A 23,512-nucleotide genomic window follows, 5' to 3' on the forward strand; every position below is an offset into this window, starting at 1 on the left:
ACCGACTCACACTTGGCCATTTTCAGATTTTTCCCTTTACCTTGACATAAAGACCTACCTCCATGCCAAATTTCAAGTCAATACGACCATTGGAAGTGGTCTAGGTTTTTGATGAGTGAGTCAGTCAGTCAGTCAGTCAGTCAGTCAGTGAGTGTATATTAAAAATAGCGATTTTCTGACGTCAATATCTCAAGACCTATAATAGGTATATTAATGAAATTTTGTATTTTAGATAAGTGAGGGGGTCTCAACAGATACTAGAAATTTGATATGCGTAAATAAAATAGATTTTGAGTTATAGGGGGGTCGAATTTGGCCCGAAATGGTTCGTGTAATATAACCCACGGCCGGTGTGTCGCTTTTTTTGCTCGAACTTGGCGGACACACTGCCGTGTGTCTAGATACATATATATATATATATATTAGTAGTACGCAAAAAGAACGCTTATGTGGCATTCCTGCCTCTGATATTTGCAGCTGTATTATATAACGCTGACTGAGGACATTTTTATGTAGTTTGTTTGTATTTTCAATGTCAACGAAATTTAAATTATCTATAAATGAAAAATGCGTACCAATACGATGAGTTAGGAATTAATTATATATTAGTAGATACAGTTTAAACTACAGTCAAGATTAAATATATACGTATTATTTGCACATAAATGGAATACCGGATAATTTGAATACCTACCTACCTATTGAAAAACTTGACGTCAAAAATATTACTAAGCATTGTATTAATACTACCAAAAACAACATCGTTTTTACAACCGCGTTCGATTCTGTGTAAAAAACCATTCATATCAAAGATTATTTATAGACCCGTAGTTCACTATAGTGGGGACGAGAAGATAAATTTCTACGTTCAGTGGATACCACTGAGAAGACGGAGCCGAGATGTTTAAACGTCTCTGCACACAGCGGGCGCGGCGCGGCGGGACGGGACGGCGACGCGACACAATGTACTAGATCATCGCGTCACGTCGCGTCGAGCGGGACGGCTCTTTGTGGCAGCCTCCGTAATATCTAGTACATTACAACTGCTCAGTGTCGCGTCGCCGTCCCGTCCCGCCGCGCCGCGCCCGCTGTGTGCAGAGACCTTTAATAGAGAATAATTCAATTGGTTGTTTATAACCATCTCCGCTCCAATCTTCTCGTCTCTGCTTTGTAGAATCAAAGCTATTTTTCTTGTTATACTACGCGCACTCGTTCGTCACAACCATACTTTCGTCTTTCATCAATTTAATCACTATCTAACGTTACAATACACCGATACGGCGGAACCATTACCTCGTTGAGTTGCCAGTTCAAAGTTTTAACGACATTTTACAAGTCGACAAATAAAACGCGACTTTTAACAATGTTGCCATAGTGACTTGAGTTAGACAACATTCTGTCTCACATAATCTTTATGAATTAAATATAGACTACTGCAAGTCTGAAGTTAGCTGCTGAGTACTATAAGTCGTTTTTGACGGTTTTTTTTTTTGTAGAAATAAAATGCAAAACACTAATAGCAATAGTGCAGCGAACACGTCCTACAAAAGTCAGATATTCCTACAAAAAAAAATACGTGGATAGTCAGCCTTAGACTCCTTACGGCCAGTTTCTTCATCAAAAGTAAAAGTCAAAGTAATGTCTAAAGTAACGGTCAAATTAATTTTTTCTATCAGTTTTGCTGTCACTTTAGCCTTGAAAAAACGAATTTGACCGTTACTTTTACTTTAGAAATTACTTTGACTTTTACTTTTGATGAAGAAACTGGCTGTTAGACTTCCAAGTCTAAGGAGTCTAAGGCTACACACCTAACTTCAGACTCAACATACGTCACACATATTCCTAATTTTAAAATTCAAAAAGACTTGCAATACCGTTGCATGCGTTGAACGAGACTCCGTCTCCCATCGCTGGCTCTTCTCCAACGCTATAGGAATAGAGAAGAATTTCTCGTGGTATTGGGTGAGAAACTTTGTTCGGGTAACATGCTAGCGTCTCCGTAGACTGGGGCCGTTGGTCCACTGGATGCGAAAGGACTTCGAGACCAGGTTCTTGAACGATTGATGCGAGGAGACGGTTCTGTGGGTAGAACGGTCTCGTTGGGGTCCACTGGCATCCTGATGCGAGATTTTCGTTGTAGCCTTTGTGTAACTGTAAAAGAGGTAAAATGGTTAGAATTTAGAAAATGATAGATGAGGTGTTGCTGAAAAGTAAAATAGTCGTGTAATATTCCTCTGTACGTCCACGCGGAACTAATGCGCAGTTAGCTTGCATCATGTATAATATAACTTACTGTATATATAAGCTGCAATAGCTGCCACTACAGTGACGACAGTCGACAAATACGGCTTGAGCAGCGAGAACAGAGCGCCCAGTAACGTGCCGCAAGCAACATCGCACTCCCTCTGTACGTCCACGCGGAACTCCTGCGCAGTTAGCTTGGACTTCACCGAGATCCAGCCGTGGCCGCAGGTTGATGCTTCGTTGGTCACTGTCACTATTATTTCGTCTGTGGAGAAGTAGTAAATATTGATATACAGAAGAAAGGGAAAAATTGCAGATTTTAAGATACATATCAATTTGAATTGTTTCTATGAACGAAATTTTATCAGTCCAGCATTTAGCCTACACAAACAATATACAATATCCAGTCTTACATATTAATCAAATAAAAAAAATGTTTATAACAAGCACTGAAACTATGGGACCGATGATGATCATAACAAATACGTTATATGGATGATCAAATGTATATGACCCACTGAACAATTAAAATCACTTACCACTATCATTATTAGTATCCAACTTGAGTCCAGGCGAGGGGATAAACCTCACCAACTTCAGAGCTTGCGGGTGTCCGCTCACAGTGAAAGTCGCGGGAGGACTTAGCAACGACACTTTATGCGTAGACAGACGTATTTGAGGTAGTAGTAGTACTTTAGTGCAGGCTCTGTATGCTCCCCATTCGGCACAAAGTTCCACTTCTGAAGCATCCGTGATTGGGACTGCAGGGATTATCTTGCAGCCCATTTGTCCTGGAAATTGAGTCAATTTTAGAATTTTTTATCGTTTGCTGTTACACATCATTTATGGTGTAAAAGGGTATTAGAAACATGATTGCAAGATATAAATAGAATTGAAACAGAATTAAAAAAATTTTTTTTTGCTTTCTCAAATATTGAGCAGGGGAACACAAGATAAGGCCTAATATAGTTCACTACGCCTATTATAGGTAGAAACATTCAAATCATCATCCTCCATTTATTTGGGGTCAGTGCAGGATGTTTCCTTCGACCATACTCTTCTGTCACCAGTAACATTCTTTCTAACCATAGTTCTAGACTTTCACACAATCTATTCATATTTTCCATGGTCGTATACACTATTCATATAACCAACAACATAATAAATTCCTTACCATTAATAACATCCAACACAGGCACGGCGGTATGCGGTATCTTCGTCCGGCAGGTATACGGTAGCTCTATAGTGGCGCCTTCTAGCGCGTACCGTTGTTCTTCAGTACAAAGCAATGGGCCCGATGTTAGGCCCGGGGATGTGAATGATAGAGGTACTAATGCGGATGGCCACTCGCCGGGGATGAAATCCATCTGGGAGAAAAATGGTGGTTAGTTTTGAATGCGAAGTGTTAAAATTGAGGAAAGGTTGGGAAAATAATGTTGAACATATAATATGAAATGACTGCTAAAATGCTGGTTAGTTTTAAATGTGAAAATGTAAAGCTTAAAGAAAGGTTGGGAAAAGAATGTTGAAGATATAAGATGAAGACTGCTAGATAGATTGAGGGCTTCCAAATACGAAAACTTGCATTTCATTTATACTGGCTTGAAGTAAAGGCAACGTTATTACAAAGACGAAAGAAAATTGTGAAAGGACCCGTTTTGCTATAAAATTTCCTTCAATTACACTTTTTTGCACCTAAATAAATTTTGATACATGGAAAAACAGACTTACTTACGAAGAACTTAGTTCAGTGTTACCCAGTGTTTAGTTCTTTTACAATAAACCTTAGAGTGACAGAGTGATTCAATTGGGGTAGGGCAAACCGAATATGCAACTTATTTACTCATAAAAAAGTTTATATAAATAAATAAATAATAAATAAATAATGTCGGGACACCATTTCACACACGGTGGGTTAGCCCCATGGTAAGTTATTAATTAACTTGTGTTATGGGTACTAACACAACTGATAAATTACATATAGCTACACATATACATATCTATAAATACATACATATTATAACACCCAGACCACGGCCAACAAGCATGTTCATCACACAAATGTCGACCGAACCGGGAATCGAACCCGGGACCTCAGGTTCGGCAGTCCGGCATGGTGACCATTGCGCCATCGAGGTCGACAACGTATGTTAATACCTACATTTATTCTACGATTAGTCAACTGTAATCTGTGAAAAACCGTCATTACCTTGTCGAGCTGCACCTGATGCAAGGTGTACACGTTGAGGGGTCGGTCCAGGCGCAGCACGTGCGTAGTGGGGGTGTCGCGAGCTAGCACGGCCAGCGTGACGTCACTGCCGGCCCACAGAGTGATGCCGGCAGGACCCCGCCAGCCTACGCCTGGGAGGCATACCGCCCAGCCGGCTGTTACTGGGAATAAAGAGTTTTTCTATCAAAAAATGTACATAAACATGTCTTGGGAGTAGGGCTGCCATCTCGAATTTCGCCAAACCCGGACAAACATTTAAAAAACCCGTAAATCGCATTTCCCATTTCCCCCGAACCTAATTTGTAATCCCTTTACTATTAACATATACTTAAATTCAATGAGGTGCTTCCTTACATGAAAAGTGTCCGGGTTTTCCCCGGACACTTCTTGAAACGCCGCCCGGACGGCCCCCGGACGGCCTCCAAACGAGAACAAATCCGGGGAAACCCGGACGGATGGCAGCCCTACTTGGGAGTCAACTTTTGAGTCTTCTGTGTGGAGGCAAGTTTTTTTTAAAGATCACGATTCTAAATTCTCGGAAATTATTCATTTTCGTTACATCAATATGGCCCTAGTTTCGTTTCAGTTACATTGGATCACATTTCAGTGGAAATATTATTATTCGAACTTAACTTGCAAATATTAGATTAGTTAACTGAGCATGAAACACTTTACACAAAAATTCCATTTCATAGTCAAAAATTAATTCGGTCCGTTCGATCGTTCATAAAACCGACTATTGGACTAAAGAAGTACTTACCAACAACCCTGTCAGCTCGCAGATCGGTCCCAGTGACCCACACTTCGTCCTTTAACGTGACGCCACTAACGGAGCCTTGGAAGGTCATGAAAGCGCCCGCAGAGTCCAAGTTAGGTATTAACAGCTCGGTTCCTAACACACTGTGAAAGAAAAAAAAATAGACATTAAATCAAATGATCAGTAGCTGATCAAATTCGCTAACGTAACGCTTGCAGTTATGCGCTCACGTGATTTTTATTTAGGGTGCGTCTAGTACTACGGTGCATGTAGATGGAGCAAGATAACATGCGCAAGTGACCCGCGTGTAGATGCACCCTTAATCAAAAAATGCTTAACTCAAACCTGTTTGTGGTCCTGCGCATAAGGCGGCCAGCCACCACGCTCTGACCGGCGCACGGACAACGAACCACCACCACACACACGCGGCCACAGTGCGCGGTGTGACCGCCTGATGCGAGGGGGCACTTTATGACACAGATTGAGGACGAGTTTCGTACTGTTTGCCTAACTAGTTTACAGGTACTATGTACTTGTATGTATAAGTTACCTGTCAGTAAGCTGTGCAGGTCGCGAGTACGCAGCTACCGGCGCGAGCGCGGACACGTTAGCGTGCGGAGCCAGCAGCGCCCGCCCCACTGAGTTCCTCATCACCAGCCGGACGCCTGTCTCGTGGGGCTCGCCTGAAGGTTCCGCTGTGCAGTATGTAGGTACTGCCACTTCTACGTGGATAGCCTGGAGGGTGAAGTAATTTAACGAAATTATAATAGATATTTTGTAATACATATTTACGGACGCTGGAGAATATGAAAGCTTTAATAACGTCAACGATCACACGAACCAAAACTGTACGTGTTTGAGTCACGAGCGTCATCCAGTTCGCGTTCTCGCGCGACGAGTGTAGTGACGCTCCGTACATGGAACTTGTACTATAGGAGGCCTGAGGGTGAAACATTTGTGCGCGCAACTTGTACTATAGGAGGCCTGAGGGTGAAACATTTGTGCGCGCAACTTGTACTATAGGAGGCCTGAGGGTGAAACATTTGTGCGCGCAACTTGTACTACAGGAGGCCTGAGGGTGAAACATTTGTGCGCGCAACTTGTACTATAGGAGGCCTGAGGGTGAAACATTTGTGCGCGCAACTTGTACTATAGGAGGCCTGAGGGTGAAACATTTGTGCGCGCAACTTGTACTATAGGAGGCCTGAGGGTGAAACATTTGTGCGCGCAACTTGTACTATAGGAGGCCTGAGGGTGAAACATTTGTGCGCGCAACTTGTACTGTAGGAGGCCTGAGGGTGAAACATTTGTGCGCGCAACTTGTACTATAGGAGGCCTGAGAGTGAAACATTTGTGCGCGCAACTTGTACTATAGGAGGCCTGAGGGTGAAACATTTGTGCGCGCAACTTGTACTATAGGAGGCCTGAGGGTGAAACATTTGTGCGCGCAACTTGTACTATAGGAGGCCTGAGGGTGAAACATTTGTGCGCGCAACTTGTACTATAGGAGGCCTGAGGGTGAAACATTTGTGCGCGCAACTTGTACTATAGGAGGCCTGAGGGTGAAACATTTGTGTGCGCAACTTGTACTATAGGAGGCCTGAGGGTGAAACATTTGTGCGCGTACTGCATGGACTACACTGCAGTTTGCTTAAGCTATTGCTTGCTAAGACAAAGCAAAACACTCACCGTCTCCCTATAAATATTATTCCTGTCATCTCTATGCTGTGCCAATATGACTCCGAAGCCTGGCCTCACCGCAGTCACTTCCCCAGCTTGGTTGACCGTCAAGGCACCGTCCCCATAGGCCTTCCAGTTTCCCCTGGGTAAAGACTTGAGCCTGATCACTGAACTGACGGCTAAGGCCAGCCTGTCTCCGGAAGATAACTCTTTGGATAACCCTTCGACTGATGTCCGGATGTCGGATAGACCGAGGATTTCGATTGTACTGTCCCAGGAACGGGTTTCGGCTACCTGTGAATATTTAATACAGGTTATATACATGGTTGGAGTGAAAAGAGAATATTGTCTTTTACATAAGTAAAAATATTGCACAAATTTTTTTATTCAAATTTATGTTAGAATTAATATGGATTTTAGAAATCGATAGTCTTACCTGTCCCATGTTTCGTACTCTAACGTCGATTGTGATGACTCCTGGCTTGAGGGGTACGACCCGAACTGAAAGACCTTCGGCAACTGATCTCTCCAACATATCTGTGAATATTGATCAAATATTACATATATGAATATAAATAAATTAAACAAAGGTTTGATTCGTATTAAAATCTAAACCATTTCATATAACTTAGCTGAAAATCAGCACTTTTTGAACGATCAAAACGCCCGCCCTTCACCACTTCCTATGTATAATATTTAATAGTATTTTGTATTGGGAGTCGTCATCTTAAACATAAGTCAAAGTATGTTTCTTCTTTTTATATTAATACGTTTGAATTGGAGGTATAACGAAGAAGAACTTAAAACCACACAAACTTTCATTACAATATTAGTGCGATACTTACCATCAGCATGTGTAGTATATAGCCTGGCAGCGGTCGGGTCCCTCAGCGACCAAGACACCCGGGGAGCGGGCTGCAATGCGGCCAGGGCCCCAGCCGACAGGCCTCCAGCCTCCACCCATATGGGGCCCGGAGACCCTACTAATAGGCTCTGTGTCGCCGCCTTTACTCGGACGCCTGATATCGGTATCACCTGGATACATTTGAGTATATGTTAGTATCTATTTATTGGTCAAAAAGTGAATACTTTGACTGGTACCGGGAAATTCAAATATATTTTAAATATATTTTACCCAACTTAACAAATGAGAGATGATCTTATCATTCACAGTAATAATATACCTCTACCTCTCTAATTTTTTAACCCCGAATCTTTGTTCAATTCAAACTTATTAATGCAAATATAATATTTCAAATGACTTAAAATTATGTATCAAATGCAAGATTTTTTTAAAATTCGAAAACGGTGTTATTTACCAGCAAAACATTTACACTGAATTTTAAGATTAATTCTATTTCAATAAGAATATAAATGTTACCTCGACTTCACACTCAGCGCTGGCCATCTCAACATTAGATATATCGGTGGCCACAAGCTTGATACGCGATGTACCGAGCGACAATCCATGTACCGAGCCAGATGATGTCACCTAAGAAGGAAAAAGGATATTGACGGTGTTATTAAAAAATAAAGTTAAACAAATGGTTGACAAGCATTAAGAACAAAATTCACATAAAACATTATTAACAGTGTCAGATTTGTGTTTAATTTTTTGATACAACACCCAGTTTTCTAGAAGTAGAAATAGTAGAAATTATTTGTTTCATAGAAATGGTATTTGCGGGAAGACTTAGGCTAAGTTCAGATGAACGCGCGACATGGCGCGGTTGACCCGGCGCGGTTTACGATTGTAACAAATCAGCGTTGTTGTGTATATGACCACGCGTGCCCGCGCGCACCGCCATGCACCGCGCGGAACATTTTGCCCGCCCCACCGCCGTCTAAACAGTGCGGCTGCGCGCGTTCATCCGAAGCAAAAGTCAATGGCGGTCAGCAACTAAATTCCGCATAGCGTAAATTCGCGCATGCGACCCATGCGACTCCGTCATCCGTTGGACCCTAAAAATGGTTTCTACATACAACTAACACAATTTTCCATGGTGACAAAAAGTTAGACGTTAGCTATACCTCGACATGGCTGAGGCCGGAGACGGCGCGGTAGTGCAGCGCGGCGAGGTGCGGCGGCGGCCCGCCCGCGTGCCGCAGCTGCAGCCGCGCGCCCGGCGGCACGCGGCCCACGCGCGGCAGCACCGACAGCGGCGGGAACACCAGCACCTGACGAGATTGGAATCACATTTAGTACTGGAAAGCCATGTAACGCAATGTGTGTCGAAAAATCTGGCCAAAATCGACATAAATAAAAAAAACACACACACCATTAGATAGCTACATTATCTGCGAGTTACACACTTGCTATATAACACTCACCTCCAGCTCAGGGCTCCACACTCCGCCATACAGCGCTCGCACCCTCGCGGTGCCCTCAGTGAGGCCGCACATGGTGTTGTCCCGCACGGCCACTGGCCCGGCCGCCCGCCACTCGGCCGCTCGCCCGGTGCCGAGGTACCGGTGGGAGACTCCCTTCACTAGCGCGGTGATGGGCACGCAAGCCCCCACGCCTACGGCGCGAGATGTTGACACCTCCACGCTTAGGACTTCTTCGATGTGGACCTGTTTGTGAAAAAACATGAAATAAACATAAAGTTAGAGCACCAAAGCGCTCGCGGCCGAAATGCGATTTTGTCAGATGCAGCCATCGGTCGAGTCGGTAACGATTTAGAACGTCTATTTTTGAACGCATACCGAGACGTACTTTACATTGTAAAGCATTTATCATGTTGCCCAGTAAGTAGTATTTAATATAATTTTTGTAAATAATGTAGTTTTTAAATACATAGTGTTAAGTCCTAGCTGTCATATTAGGATAATTCCTGTCAAGATACTTTAAGGTGTTACAAATGAATAAATATTTTTTTATTTCTGATATTTGTGTACAAAACTGACCTCAATCAGCTGCTTCTCCCCCTGAACACAGAGGTCAGTGACCACCAGATCATAAGACCCCGGTCCGGGAACGTTAGCAGAAAGGGAGCCGCCCTCGACTTCTGCTGACACACCCTTAGGAGTTTCCACCGCGTAGCGACCACTGCCTCCTGTGATTGTGGCTATGTTGCTCACTGTTTCACTCTCCCATGCTATGTTCACCTGGGAATAATAAATGCTTATGTTTGACACACAACGAAGAAAAAGTGTAGTACACTTACAAGATTGATGAAATGGTTATTTTAATAAACCATCCTCACTACAGACATGTCTACATTCTGTCTTCATATACTTATAGTAGGTTATGTGCATTTACCTTGTTTTTATAGTTTTTATATTTGTTTTTTTTTTTTGGTATATGTGCAAACACCAAAAAAATATTTAAAATCTTGTCTGGTTTAGTAAATAAAACTAACGAAAATTAAATAAATTAATTCGACACTTATTTTTATCGTAACAGGTTCATTGAAGAAGATATTCCATTATCATAGACTACCATAGACTATATAGAACCTCATACATTACCTTTAGTGGATCGCACTTCAAAGGAGCAACGACCCTCGCCTGAATAGACGCCGAAGCATCGGGGATGCTAGCTTTTAGCGCACCATGCCATCCGATAGCATTGTCATCGGCTACCACTACCTGTAAAATTTAAAACATTTTGCTTAAGGAATGGCAACACTGATATTTGTGGCAGTTATTGATAAAGTATTCAAAATTCGATAAGGACTAATTTAACTATGTTCTCGTAAAGAGTACTTGTCAAGGCTGAAATGATGCGCCCTGCTCCTACATTTTGCATTCATATTGTAAACATTGTGTGCGTAAAAGCTGTATTGAGGATTTGATGAGCAAAAGGGATGTTTAAATATACCTCATTTGAATACTAAAAGTCCTATTTAATAAACAAGCACTTACTTGGAAATATTTAAACGGCACAGGCACAGGGGCGTATTCAGGATGAGTTTCCACGAACAGTCTATCATCAGCTTTATACTGCAACCCTGGATGATGAGGCTCCACTTCCCAGGACATCTTGGGACCATTCTCGTCGAGAAGCTCTCTGCCTATGGAGTCTAGGAGCGTCACTTTCACTGCAAGCTCTTGACCGGGACGCAGCCAGATTCTGGAAGCAATTTTGGTAAAGTTGGTGTCAAAAGTAGTTGGTGTAAATTAAATCGTGGACTGGGCACAGTCAGAATGAATTTTATTGATCATATAATTGCTGAAAAATATAAAATTTAATTTATAGGCTACTTTGAATTGATGAGCGCAGGTGAAACCGCTACAGCGGGGCCCAGCAGGGCCAAGGCCTGCCGGGGCTGCGGGTTGTTCGAAAGAGATACCGCGGCCCTGGTACATTAAAGGCCTATGACGGAACACGACGGTTTTTAGTCAGTAAGAGTCTGACACTCCCTCACCGCTGCTAACCCACAGCGGGAGGGGTCATTTGATGATTTTTAACGTCGGAAAAAAAAAAAGGTGAAACCGCTAGTATAAAACGAATTCATAAATAAAAGTGCCATGTTTATACTGGATCTGTGGGCGGTGAGCTTCGGGTGGCTCTTCTTACTTGCGTCTCCGTCCTAAGAGACAACAGAACCATGTCGACGGCGCGCTTAGTTCCATGCCTTCGTAAAAGAATGTCATTAACCCCAATGGGGGTCACATGAAGGGCTTAAGAAGGAACATGGTGGGTTTTAGGCAGTAAGAGTTTGACACTCCCTCACGCTGCACCCACAGAGGGAGTAGTCATTTGAATATTTCCTACCAAATAAAAATGCTATATTTACGCACTTGGGCGGTGTGGAGCAGTTGCCGGGCGTCTCGGGCGGCTCCAGTCGTACGCGCGACACGTGCGGAGCGCAGCGCGCGTCGAGTGACACTGACTCGCGCTCTTCGCCTGCTTCTGATGTCAGCTCGATGCGGGACTCGCCTTTCTATACGAAACAATACGTTTTGTTCTCTTCAAAAGCTTGTAGTTTTTGCTGCTTAAAAACAGTGAGCAAAATCGAGTTTTATTCACAAGTGAGAAAAATCATGGTTATCTTTGGTAATGGTTTCTCTGACCTCCCTAGTAAAACAAAAGTTTGAAATTCGATCTTGAAGAAAAACAAAAGAAGTTAAGCGGGAAAAAAAATGTTATCGCTGCCGAAGTAAAAAGTTAAGTGTGAAAGGTTATATATCCAACTTTTTTCTATTTACTTTAGGTAATCCTATTTTTGTATATTTTCAAAAATATATATATGAAATCCATACCCTACGACACTTGAGCGTGAACATTTGTACGGCCGGGTAGCGGTGAGGTCGTCGACCTTCTCGCGGCGATATCTCGGCTACTCTCGTGTCAAGCGACTGCGGGGACAATGCTTCGCCTTCCGCTAGAATCTGGACACAAAAAAAAATTGAATTAATAAATAATATGGGAAAAAGAGGTACTTCGGCTCTAGCGGTATTATAATATAATGGCGTCCAAATCCAATTTCTGCCACGGCGGCTGTTCTCATATCAGGATATCAGCCACCTGCGCAGACACAGGTGCACTCACTATTCCTTCACTCTCATAGTCCGATGGGGCGGCAATCAAACACGACCGGAGAGAGATCAGGCGCAGGACCGACTTTGACATGCTGTCTGATACACGGGCGTATCAATCACCAACTTCCAGACTACGGGCTGAATCGTGAAGGTTTTAAAGTTACCTCTTATGGTACATAACTTACCGGTAGTGTAGCGCCAGGTAATGCCGCAGCGTGAAGCGGCCACAGCAGGCTAGGGGCGGCTCGCACTGCCACGCGTGTCGTGTCGCCGACACGTCCGCGAGACACTCGCACTGTCGACACGCCGCGACTGTTCCATGCACACTCTAGTACGCAGCAAGCCCCCTCTGTAAGAAAAACAAAAATACATTAAATCAACAAAAAATATCAATAAAAAAAAAATGAAAAAAAAAAAATCCTTCACACCTGAAAAGCTAACACTAATGAATGTTCAGAAAGCATCCAACTAATTTATAAACGCAAAAGTTTTTATGTATAGAAAAAAAATCGATTAAAAAGAGAAACAGGATGTACTCACCGACAGGCTTCACCCATTTTGCTACTGTGACGTTTTGTGGTTCCGGCCCCTCCAGAAGGGTCACAGCAAAGGACCCACAGTTGCATCTAAAAGAGAAGACAAGTACATATTTATTTTCAAACTTGGAACTAACTCGAACAAACAAATGAAAGCCAGGAACCCACGCGGCTTGTTTCGTCACTCATGCGCTAAGTCTCTAACGCACGGAGTAAAGAAAGATGAGCGGAGACGCCATAATGCAGGCTTTCTCCTAGGTCGAACGGTGTGCGAGACCAAAACGCGACGAACTAATGAGAAGTTCGGGTTCCTTGAAATATCTGTCAACTATTTTTGGTGTTATTACAAAAAATTTTAGGGTAGAATGTTTACTTTGTACTTCCAAAGGCACAACTTATTTCCTATGAAATGTCTTCCAGCAGGCTAGTAATGGCAGAGTTACAATAAAACAGACATGTAGATAGAATTTGTAAAAAAACAAAACTTACGTATGGAAATTATATAATTCTCCGGTTTCTGCGTTGGTGGCGGTGAGCGCGATGTGTAGGTGATGTGGCTTGCCGACTCGCGCGTAGCTTGACGTCGATACTTGTAGCATCTCGAATGGGGCTGACCATACTCTGGGAACAAATAATGTAGGTGTAAATGTAGGAATTTATAAAAATTGGTAAAAAAAAATATATATGTAGAGTACTATTTTTTTTTCTATTATTTTCTATCATAAAATCAGCAAGAAACATACCTAAAATCATAACACTTAGTATTTCATATCATAACGTCTGTTATTCAGTCTAAATAAATGGCAACTCTAATAATGTTCAAGCTAGGAATATGAAATTGAACTCATTTTTAGGGTTCCGTACTTCAAAAGGAAAAAACGGAACCCTTATAGGATCACTTTGTTCTTCGTCTGTCTGTCTGTCTGTCAAGACCCTTTATCTCAAGAACGCGTGGACGTATCAAGCTGAAATTCACATGAAATACTCAGGTCTATCGTCCCTTTAAGCTGTGAAAATATCAAACTTCTAAGCCAAGCCAATCAAAAGATCAGCTGATTATGTCGATATTTTCAACAAATTTTCGACACTCGCAAAACCTACAGGATACTTCCCGTAAACTCAGAGTCTTGAAAGGACGATGGGCGTTTTGGTACCCTGTCCAACAGTGTTGATTCTAGTACCATTGCATAGGTCTTGGCAAGACAAAAAATGTTTACTATGACGACTAGTCCCAAATCCTTGTCCATTTCGCGTGACATCGACTGATAGAATATGTAATGTTCATAAATCATCAACGTAGATGTAGTTCTTAAATCCAACTGTATTGAATAAAAGCTGGTAAAGTAACAAAAAAACAGGAATTTGGCTTTCTTAAAATGTTTGCCTGCCGACTGCTTTAAAAAAAGACTGTGCAAACCTTTGCAGTTCACGCAGAACTAGCTTATGTATTTGATGAGTCTTTCAGTATTTACAATCAATAAAGGTTGAAAAGTCAGGAGACGATGTTAACATAGTACATATTACGACTTAATCTTGCTCCTCAAGAGGTGCTGAGATAATGATGAATTTCTTCTTATAAAAAGATGAATTTGTCAAATCAGATGACGATTGTGTTTCCGTAGTATGACTCCATAGACTATTACAACCTTTAGATTATAATAGAGTGTATCTCAAACAATGTAAGATGTCTATTAACTGAGTTTAAAATTATTACACTGACGACATATGCCACTTAATGAATTTGCATATATGGATGACATACTTGTTTCTATGTCGATTCAATTTTTATCGTTACTCGGATCGGACAGCTAATTGAGGCAAGCCCCCTAGTTTTTATTATTCTTCACGTAAATACCTTTCTAATGATATATCATACGTTACTGTTGGAGCGGGTACCAAATCTCATACAAAGTGCCCATTGTCCTTTGGCATGAAGCATTTTCATATAATGCAAATATAAGAAAAATTTCGAAAATCTCATTTTTTTAGTTATATAATATAAAAAAAAAAATATTTTAATAAAATGAAACTTACTACCTTATTTCTCACGAACGAATAAAGGTATCAAATTGAAATTTATACCAATATTTTTTATTTTATTCCACTTCCGCACTTTATCTAACTAAAACTAAGATGTGTAAGACAGATTGCATATAAACAGCCCATATTTTTTTGCCCGATGGATGTACGAATCACTAACCAATTGAGGTGCCAGAAGTGCTTAAATATACTCAGCGGTGCCTGGATCTAAGAAAGTTCGATGTAACTTTTGGTGTCTTCTCTCTAATAATGAACAATTCTATTTTGTCAAAAGTTACAGAAAGTACGAAAATCGAAAATCACGAAAAGTAATTGAAAAAATGAAGTTGAAAAAATCTTTAAAATGTTTTATTTGATTTTGCTATAACTTTTTTCTGGCATTATATTTTTTTTTACTTTCATAACAAAAAATGTTCTATATTTAACGGGCTATCTAGCCATATAGGTCTCGTTCGTGGTGGACATTTGGACCGGAATCGCCCATTGTCCTTTCATGAAATAGTTACTTAACAAGTTTTTTTTTCAAAAAAAGAAATATAACCATACCTGCCAATGGCCTTAACATGCGGGTACTTCTTCAACTGCACTCGTACTCCGATCTCCCCGGTCCCTCGTATAGTGACCGCGCCGTCGGACGTTAGGGAAAGCGGGCCGGCCACTGCCTCGCTCTCTATCTCCGACCATGTCACCGGCTCGTCACCACCGCCGATGTGTTTTAGATTTATTTCTCTGAAAGTAAGTATGAAAATTAAAAAAGGCTCTCTGCTCTGCGGATTTCTATAACTTTTTACATACTTTATTTGGAGCTAAATGTCAATCACTAATATAATTTACATAAGGGATACTTAAATCCACGTTACTTGGTTGATAGTCTTCAAAACCATTCCTCTATTTTACACACTGCACAAGGGAATAATTTGATGAAATCCCATAAAATAAAAATTCTTTGTAAAATATATTTGTAGAATAAAATATTAATCTTCTACTTACTGAATGTTGTCCGTCCATGCAACATAGAGATGTGGTGGTACTATTTCTAAAGGTTCAACTGCAATTGCTGATACCTCTCCTTCTACCTACAAAGTACATAAAATATTGAAAATATTTGATCAAAAGAATAAACATTCTAAACATGTAAAACCCCACCCCTTCCTGGCAAAACTAATATTAATAATGAAATATGAGCTTTAAGTACTGCATTTTAGTTATATGTTTCATTGCCAATGATAGGTACCCCTAAAACTATTGCCCCTAAACTGTAGTTTACTAAATTTTTTTAGACATACCTTTCTCGACACACTCCTCCCAGCAACAGAATACAATCTGGCAGTAATAGTCAAAGGCCCAGCATTCTGAGCGACAGCATCAGTCAGGGTCCCGTTCTCGGTCGACTGGAGCAAGTCCACATTGGCTTCCCCTTCCACTGACAGCCTTATCAGAATCTGGTCACCGGCTGTTAACGGATGCCCTTTATTATCCAGTACTACACAGTGAACGACGAATGGTTCTCCACGGATTAATAAGCTTGAGGGACGTAGTGACACTCTTATGCTATGCGGTTCTGCTACGGTTAATGTTGCAGTGGCTACTTCGGTAGCCCCAGACATGAGGTAAACGCTTGTAGAGCCCAAGTTTGTCCCTTTGACGAGGCTGATGGAATCTTCTAGAGAAGCTATGTTGGCATCTGGTACTTTTAAAAAGTACATTGTTTCGGATATGTCTTGGACGGTGAGGCGGCCTGCGCGGGCGCGGACAACCCTGTTGAAAAGTTTGATATTTTTAGTATAAACATACAATTTTGATTGAATAAATGTTGAGAATAAAAATAAAGCTTGATAAAATTCGGCTTATTATTTTCCGGGTGACTAATAACTTAAAAGTCGACAAATGTTTGCAACAAATAAAATAACATGCCAGCGATTCTAATAGCGTTTTGACACAAGCGAATTTTCCGCTCGATTTTTTACGGAAAAATCTGTTCGGTAAATGAGATTTATTACGATCTTTATCCTTATGAATACACAATTTATAGATTTATGTTATTAATAGACTTATATCAACAAAATACATGACACTACTACAGAATGCTTTTATGTAAAATAGTATGCAGTTACAATTTTATTTTCTCTGTACACATAAAATATAAATAGATACACACCTATACCGCAGCGTATCACCAGGCACAATGCTAGCCACAGCAGGCATCAACACAACACTAGCTATGACTTGCAGGTCAAAGTCCGTGCAGATGTCTTCAAGGCACACTGTCACTCGGGACTCGCCCATGGCCTGACCGTATAACAGGACGGAGTGGGACCGAAGGCCTCGGGCCTCGAGTTCTGTGACACCGCGAGGGGCTTCGTAGTCTGTGTCACGCCATCTCACTAGCCTGGGGGATAGGAAAACATGATGTCACTGTCTAATTTATACTCTATTTTTATATATATATTTATTTATAATTATAAAGCAAAGTGAATGTTTGTTTGTGATTAGGAAAATTATTTCAGTATTAATAGCTGACTGATCAAGGAAGGCTTGTGAAGTATGGCTGAAGCCACTAATGGAAACACGTGATAAATGTTAAATCTGAGACACCAACAAAATAAATAAAACAGTGTAAATAAATAGTTGTAAGACAAAACAAGATATACTTTGATCTGTAAGATGTACATTATATATTTTAAGTGGGTTAAGCAAGTACCAAAACCATTGTCAAAATGACATGGTACCTCGTTGTTTTAGAGTGATCATTCCATAATGTACTTACGTAACCAATGGTTCTTCACCAACATTACTGCCGAGATTCTCTATGCTCCATGTGAAAGTTATTCCCTCAAGGGTGGAGAACGTGTTTCCTACAACAAACACAATAGTCATTTAGTTTAACTTTATCCAGAGAATCTTATTCTCGCTCTCTTAAGCTGGACACCAAGGTTATAGCAACAATATCATGAAGGAACTGGTAACTATAATTTAGGATACACAAAATGGCGAGTTTAATCTGTAAGAGTCAGACACAACCTCACACACAGTGCAACTACGGCAGTAAGGGTCAAGGGATTCATTTGATGATTTCACATCAAAAAAATAAATCTAGTTTTCTATATGAACCTGTACCATTTACATGCATATAACTATAAATTGTATATACCTTGATCATCATAGGCTACCACTTCAAAGGCCTCAGGAGCTTCTTCCAGGAACAGGTTCCATGTTGTACTCATCACTTTGAGAGACCTGATCTTGTCTATGTCCACATCGCCACGAAGAATCTACATGAAAGGAAAGAGGAACATATTATTTAGTCCATGAGAATATATGTCTAGTAAAGTATTTTGTAATTGAAAATAGAATATTTTAAATCAAAATTAATTAACATAAGTTGAAAGGTTGAAAGAAAACGTCTTGTTGAAAGCACGCATGCTCTCCACTTAATTTCGTTAATTGTGAAAATACTGTGAAGTTGTGCTTCAAAACATATCAAAAGTGTTGCAGAAACTGTATAAACGTTATTCAGCTTGTTCATCACGTTAAAACCACAAAATACTTAAAGGAACAATTGCAATCAAAACAGTTTAAAATTTAACTACCCACATTATAATTATTTTCACCTGACAGTTGACAAAAGCTGCTTGTGACTACTGTCACCGAGTGAGTGTTGACAACTTCTAACCAGTGTGACCATTTAAAAATCCAAATTTCCAACGAAATTTCGGATAATGTTACAGCTCAAGAGTAGTTGACCCGGCTCTTGTGTTGGTAAATACTGCTGTGCATCCTCCACAATGGTGATGGCAAGACTCATTATCACGTTTTGTCATCAAATACGAAAGGGTATGTCTTTGTCTTTATATGAGATCCTGTGAATGAACAATTCTATTGGGGACAAAATGAGTGAAAATGAAATTTTAAACATATCCTCAACCTCTTCGGAATAACATTCCACTGGAGTCGGAAACCAAGCTCCTGTCCACGAAAATCCTGCTGGCCGGAAAGTTCTTGTTCAACAGGCACTCCATCCTGGTCTATTCCTGCAAACGCTTAAATCTGCGCCAATTGGAAACTGTCAATTACAAACATCTAATGAAGAGGTGAAATCAGCAGATGTGCCTTGTAATAGGAATAAGAAAAGAAAATTATCTACTAGCCCTTCTGCAGATATGACCAAAACATCAAATCGATATGATATGATGTACTGCCTGTCGATATAGCTGACGAGGCGATTAAACCAATGAAACAAGCCAAACCCCCACCAATTATCCTCTATGGAATTGAAGACCTAAAGGAATTAACAAATCTTCTGGAAGCCGCAGTCAACAAGGAGCAATTTACATACAAAATTGTCAACAAAACGCAACTTAGGATTAGTACTAAAAATGTAGATGCCTACAAAAAACTTATCTCCCTGGTAAGAGAAAAAGGGCTCATAGGGCACACTTTTAACAGGAATGATAATAGATGCTTCCGAATTGTTATAAAAAATTTACATCCATCTACACCAGTGAACATTATTAAAGAAGACATAGAGGCAACTGGAAATATGTACCTGGAGAGATAATAAATGCAAGGTTCGGTCCTAACAAGAGTCCCTTCAGTAGAGTAATTTAATAATCACACCTCAGGAAAAATAAACACGACCCTGGAACAAATCATTATAAAACAGACCGAAAAATTTGATATTATTCTTCAATAAATGAGCACTCTTATGACCCTCATAGCTAAACTAGTTGAAAAACTGACAAAATGACCACGCTACGGGTAGCGACCTGGAACATCAATGGTCTCACCACTAAGAACCACGAAGTCGAACTGTTTTTGGCTGAACATAAAGTAGATATTCTTCTCATCTCGGAATCACAGTGTAAAGCTAATTCTATAGTAAAGTTTCCCGGCTACCACTGCTATGTAATGAAATGAAATGAAATTGTTTATTTTGCAAGTTGGACATTACATCACTTTTACACGTCATTTTAAGAACGCTGAGGCCGGCATTTCCTAACTGACTGATCCCTGAGAAGAAACGCCGAAACAAACTCAAGGGTCATAGTCTCTTTTAAAGTCCAAACATGTTATAAATGAAATAATTATGTGTGAGTGTCACCATGTACGCGGTCTGGAATGGCCTTTTGAGGAAAGAGCCACATCAGGCTGGAGCTGACCAGTCCCAACAGACGGCACGCATGCATCAGTCGTCGTGTAGCTCAACCATATCTTAGGGAGCTCAACGACCTGTCACACGACGATACCAGATCTGCAGAACATTTGCGTAGGCCATTTAAAAATACTCAAACCCGCCAGACAGTATTTATGTTATAAGAATATATAATGTTGCTCGCATACACGATACTCACATTCACAAAAATAATAATAAATTAAAAAAAAAAAAAATACAATTATAACATATAAATGTCAATAAAAAGAATGTCATTAATAAAATGTTATCTGATGATAATAATATTTAAATGTCAAAAGTAACAATACACAGGCATTTAAAAAGATATCACTCACTAAGCGAGCAGCTCATTCCCAAGCTTCTTTATCATTTAAATAAGGGTATGATTTAAGCTGTCACCAATTTAATTCATTTTGTGTTTCTTAAATAATAGGGTTTGCCCTCAAAATAGTAGATTTGTCACCAAAATGTATCACCAAACAATATAAAATCAATTCCACAATAAATTACCGAAAATCATGGAGATAAGGGGTCAAGTACCAAATAAATGGTTTTGTATGTATTATAATAGGTTTGTCGTAATAGTATTTAAGCAAACTAATTTAAAGAGATCACCAATAAATCATATATTATTTCACTAGAAAATTTCATGAAGGTCTAAAAATGTAGGGTGGTCGTCATCATCCTTTCAACCAAAAGAGTCTACTACTTAACTGGCCATGTGCCTCTCCCAAGGGTCTTAATTTCCACAGGTAGTATAAATATATTCAAATTAAATTTCTAGCTGAATAGTAAATAAACATTTAATTAAAGTCAAAATAATCAATATTTATTGTTAAAAATAACAATCACTGAATAATCAGCGCTGGTTTTGAAGGATTTTGTAGGACGCCCCCTTTTTTTTTTCTGGCCGATAAGTAAATTTTTTGCCTCGGGTGGGGGGTTGGCCAGCTTTAAGCGTATGGCTAATCCGATAATATGCTTGCACATATAATTTTTCACATCGCGCATCGTATGATCGTGCCTACAACCAACCTACAACCCATTAGTTGAGGCCCGAAAGCGCGCCAATTTGGCTCCCTTCCTTTCCTCTTCCCTTTGAACATATTTTCATTAAAATCATAAACTGATGTATTAAATTGGTAACGAATACATTATTTTAATAACTGAACGAAATAAAATGTAACTACTGTATTGGTGACAAAATAACAAATAAAAAGGAGTCGCAGTCAGGGATCGATTAATCGATTTATTTGGTGACAGATCTACCATTTTGAGCACCAAGCTATTATTTAAGTAATAAAACTATTATTATAAGAATTTAGTTTATATTCATGTAATGCACTACAATTTTATTGATAATCCATCTCATATTTTACACATTATATTAACAATAATTTGGTAATTCATACCTGGGAACACTCTTTGTTTTCTGAGAACGAAAATATTTCGTGGCGATAGATCTATTTATTAGGTGATACAACTTGATGACAAATATAAATTTTGGTGACAAAAAATATAGTTGCCTTTAAATAATCAGATATTTTGTAATATCCTTTTTTCAAGAGTTTGGATTTTATATGATTTTTAAATTTCTTGATAGGCAAATCACGAACCGCTTTGGGAAGTTTATTGTAAAAGCGTATACATTGCGTATACATGTTACAAATCATCCTGACGGTACATGCCACGCAGGGTCGGCCATTGTTATCAAAAAGTCAATTCAACATCATCAGATGCCTAACTACGAAACTGATTACATTCAAGCAACCACTGTAACAGTACATGACAAAACAGGAGACCTCAATATGACGGCACTGTATTGCCCACCTAAACACAACATTAACGAGTCAACGTACTCCAATTTCTTTAGCACCTTGGGACACCTATATATTGCTGGTGGAGACTGGAATGCCAAACATACATCTTGGGGCTCCAGATTAACAAACACCAGGGGCAAGCAGCTGAAACTAAGCATAGACAAAAACAAATTAAGTACTATATCTACTGGAGAACCTACTAATTGGCCAACTGATACTAAGAAAGTGCCGGACCTTATAGACTTCTTCATTTTCAAAGGACTAACAAAGCTTTATATGAAACCTGAATCTTGTTATGATGGTTACACCGATACACCGGTACTAATGACAGTCAGTACCAACCTTATAGACGTATCAAGACTAATAAGGCTATGTAATAAACTAACTGACTGGAACACTTTTCGAGAACACATAGAGGAAGCGATAAACATGAAAATGGCCCTTGAAACACCTGACGATATAGATGAAACAGTGAAACATATAACGACTCTCATACAGGAAGCATGCTGGATGATTGTTCTCTGTGTAAGCCTAAAAAAAGTTATTCATCCTCCTGCTATCTCAAAACATTGTATAACATAAACACTTGTACAATACTACCAGCTGTTTGAAATACATAATCACTCAAATCTTATCTACAAACATGTCTGATAAGGTGTTAATTCAATAAACTCGGTTAAACAACTTTTCAATAGACGAATACTTCCCGCCTTCTCGAGTATTAATGCCTTACCTCGCCTGAGTTGACCTCTTCGGCGAGTATGATGACGGAGCCAGGGGGAACACATGACTTGGAGACGGAGACGCGAGCAGCTCGGGAGCAGTGCCCTATGGCATCATCGTACAGCGGCTCCAAATCTATGATGTCATCGCGAGACAAACTCCTGCAAAAAACATTGATAATGTCAAACACAGAAAAACAAACAAAGAGAACAATAACTCGATATATAGTTCTCAACAACTTACCATGTGTAACAACCTCCCTCGATGATTTCGAAGGTAAAGCTCACATACAAATCTTCAAACCAAGGTAACAACACCCTCGGCGTATTTATTTTGGCTCCGTCACATGCACACCCAAGAAGACAGAACAGCGATAAGAAAACAGCAGCCTTCTTAGTCTCCATAATAGTATAGTATTAGATACATCAAAACAATCAAATCTTTAGCACTCACTGTTTTGAAAATCTAACCTAAATGTACACACTGATCGGCGGCGGGCGAATCGCGCATTTCATTCAAACTTTGACACTTGAAGGCTTTGACAGTTCGCTGTCTATGTTCCATTTTATTTTTTTTTAGTGCAATAACCATTAAAAATCGACTATTCAGTACGCTTAATTTACGGTTTTTATCACTTCTGAAAAGTAAAGACCATTCACACAACAGAAAACAAAAGTCATTGCTATTTTCGTATTACGTTTGAAATCAGCTATTAAAGTATGTTATCCGAACACTGCAGGATTTTCATTCGAAAGCGTAGTTTATCCATCGAGTTTATCATATAGGCTGCTGCCAAACAAACTATGTACGTCAACTTTCATA

General features: G+C 40.0%; 1 protein-coding gene across 2 annotated transcripts; it reads right to left on the bottom strand.

Annotated features, from left to right (window-relative positions):
* Positions 1 to 587: 587 nt before the first annotated feature.
* Gp210 (Glycoprotein 210 kDa) lies at positions 588 to 23,224 on the bottom strand. 2 transcript variants are annotated; one of them, XM_064039072.1, is made up of 29 exons: positions 22,934 to 23,224; positions 22,701 to 22,851; positions 18,126 to 18,246; positions 17,742 to 17,829; positions 17,133 to 17,363; positions 16,261 to 16,732; positions 15,965 to 16,050; positions 15,521 to 15,703; positions 13,424 to 13,555; positions 12,939 to 13,024; positions 12,584 to 12,747; positions 12,120 to 12,248; positions 11,658 to 11,800; positions 10,779 to 10,986; positions 10,383 to 10,502; positions 9,819 to 10,019; positions 9,243 to 9,485; positions 8,943 to 9,089; positions 8,293 to 8,403; positions 7,757 to 7,946; positions 7,348 to 7,448; positions 6,921 to 7,205; positions 5,782 to 5,966; positions 5,235 to 5,374; positions 4,454 to 4,635; positions 3,419 to 3,611; positions 2,784 to 3,035; positions 2,294 to 2,509; positions 588 to 2,151 (listed from the first exon to the last, which is right to left on the bottom strand). In XM_064039072.1, the coding sequence occupies exons 1-29, from the start codon at positions 23,092 to 23,094 to the stop codon at positions 1,928 to 1,930; spliced, it is 5,145 nt and encodes a 1,714-aa protein (XP_063895142.1). In that variant the 5' UTR covers positions 23,095 to 23,224; the 3' UTR covers positions 588 to 1,927. The 2 variants fall into 2 exon arrangements, with proteins under 2 accessions (XP_063895142.1, XP_063895143.1); XM_064039073.1 differs by lacking the exons at positions 22,701 to 22,851; positions 22,934 to 23,224 and adding an exon at positions 18,352 to 18,411.
* Positions 23,225 to 23,512: the final 288 nt, after the last annotated feature.

Source organism: Helicoverpa armigera, chromosome 18, assembly GCF_030705265.1.
Source record: "Helicoverpa armigera isolate CAAS_96S chromosome 18, ASM3070526v1, whole genome shotgun sequence".
NCBI lineage: Eukaryota > Metazoa > Arthropoda > Insecta > Lepidoptera > Noctuidae > Helicoverpa > Helicoverpa armigera.

Bases quoted from the DNA above. Each gene is read 5' to 3' on its own strand.
- Gp210 (XM_064039072.1), bottom strand. From the start codon at position 23,094: ATGGAGACTAAGAAGGCTGCTGTTTTCTTATCGCTGTTCTGTCTTCTT. The intron at 12,249-12,583 runs GTAAGTTATGTA...TTTTGTGTCCAG, and splicing joins TACCTGGCGCTACACTACCG to ATTCTAGCGGAAGGCGAAGC. The intron at 5,967-6,920 runs GTGAGTGTTTTG...TTCACCCTCCAG, and splicing joins ATAATATTTATAGGGAGACG to GCTATCCACGTAGAAGTGGC.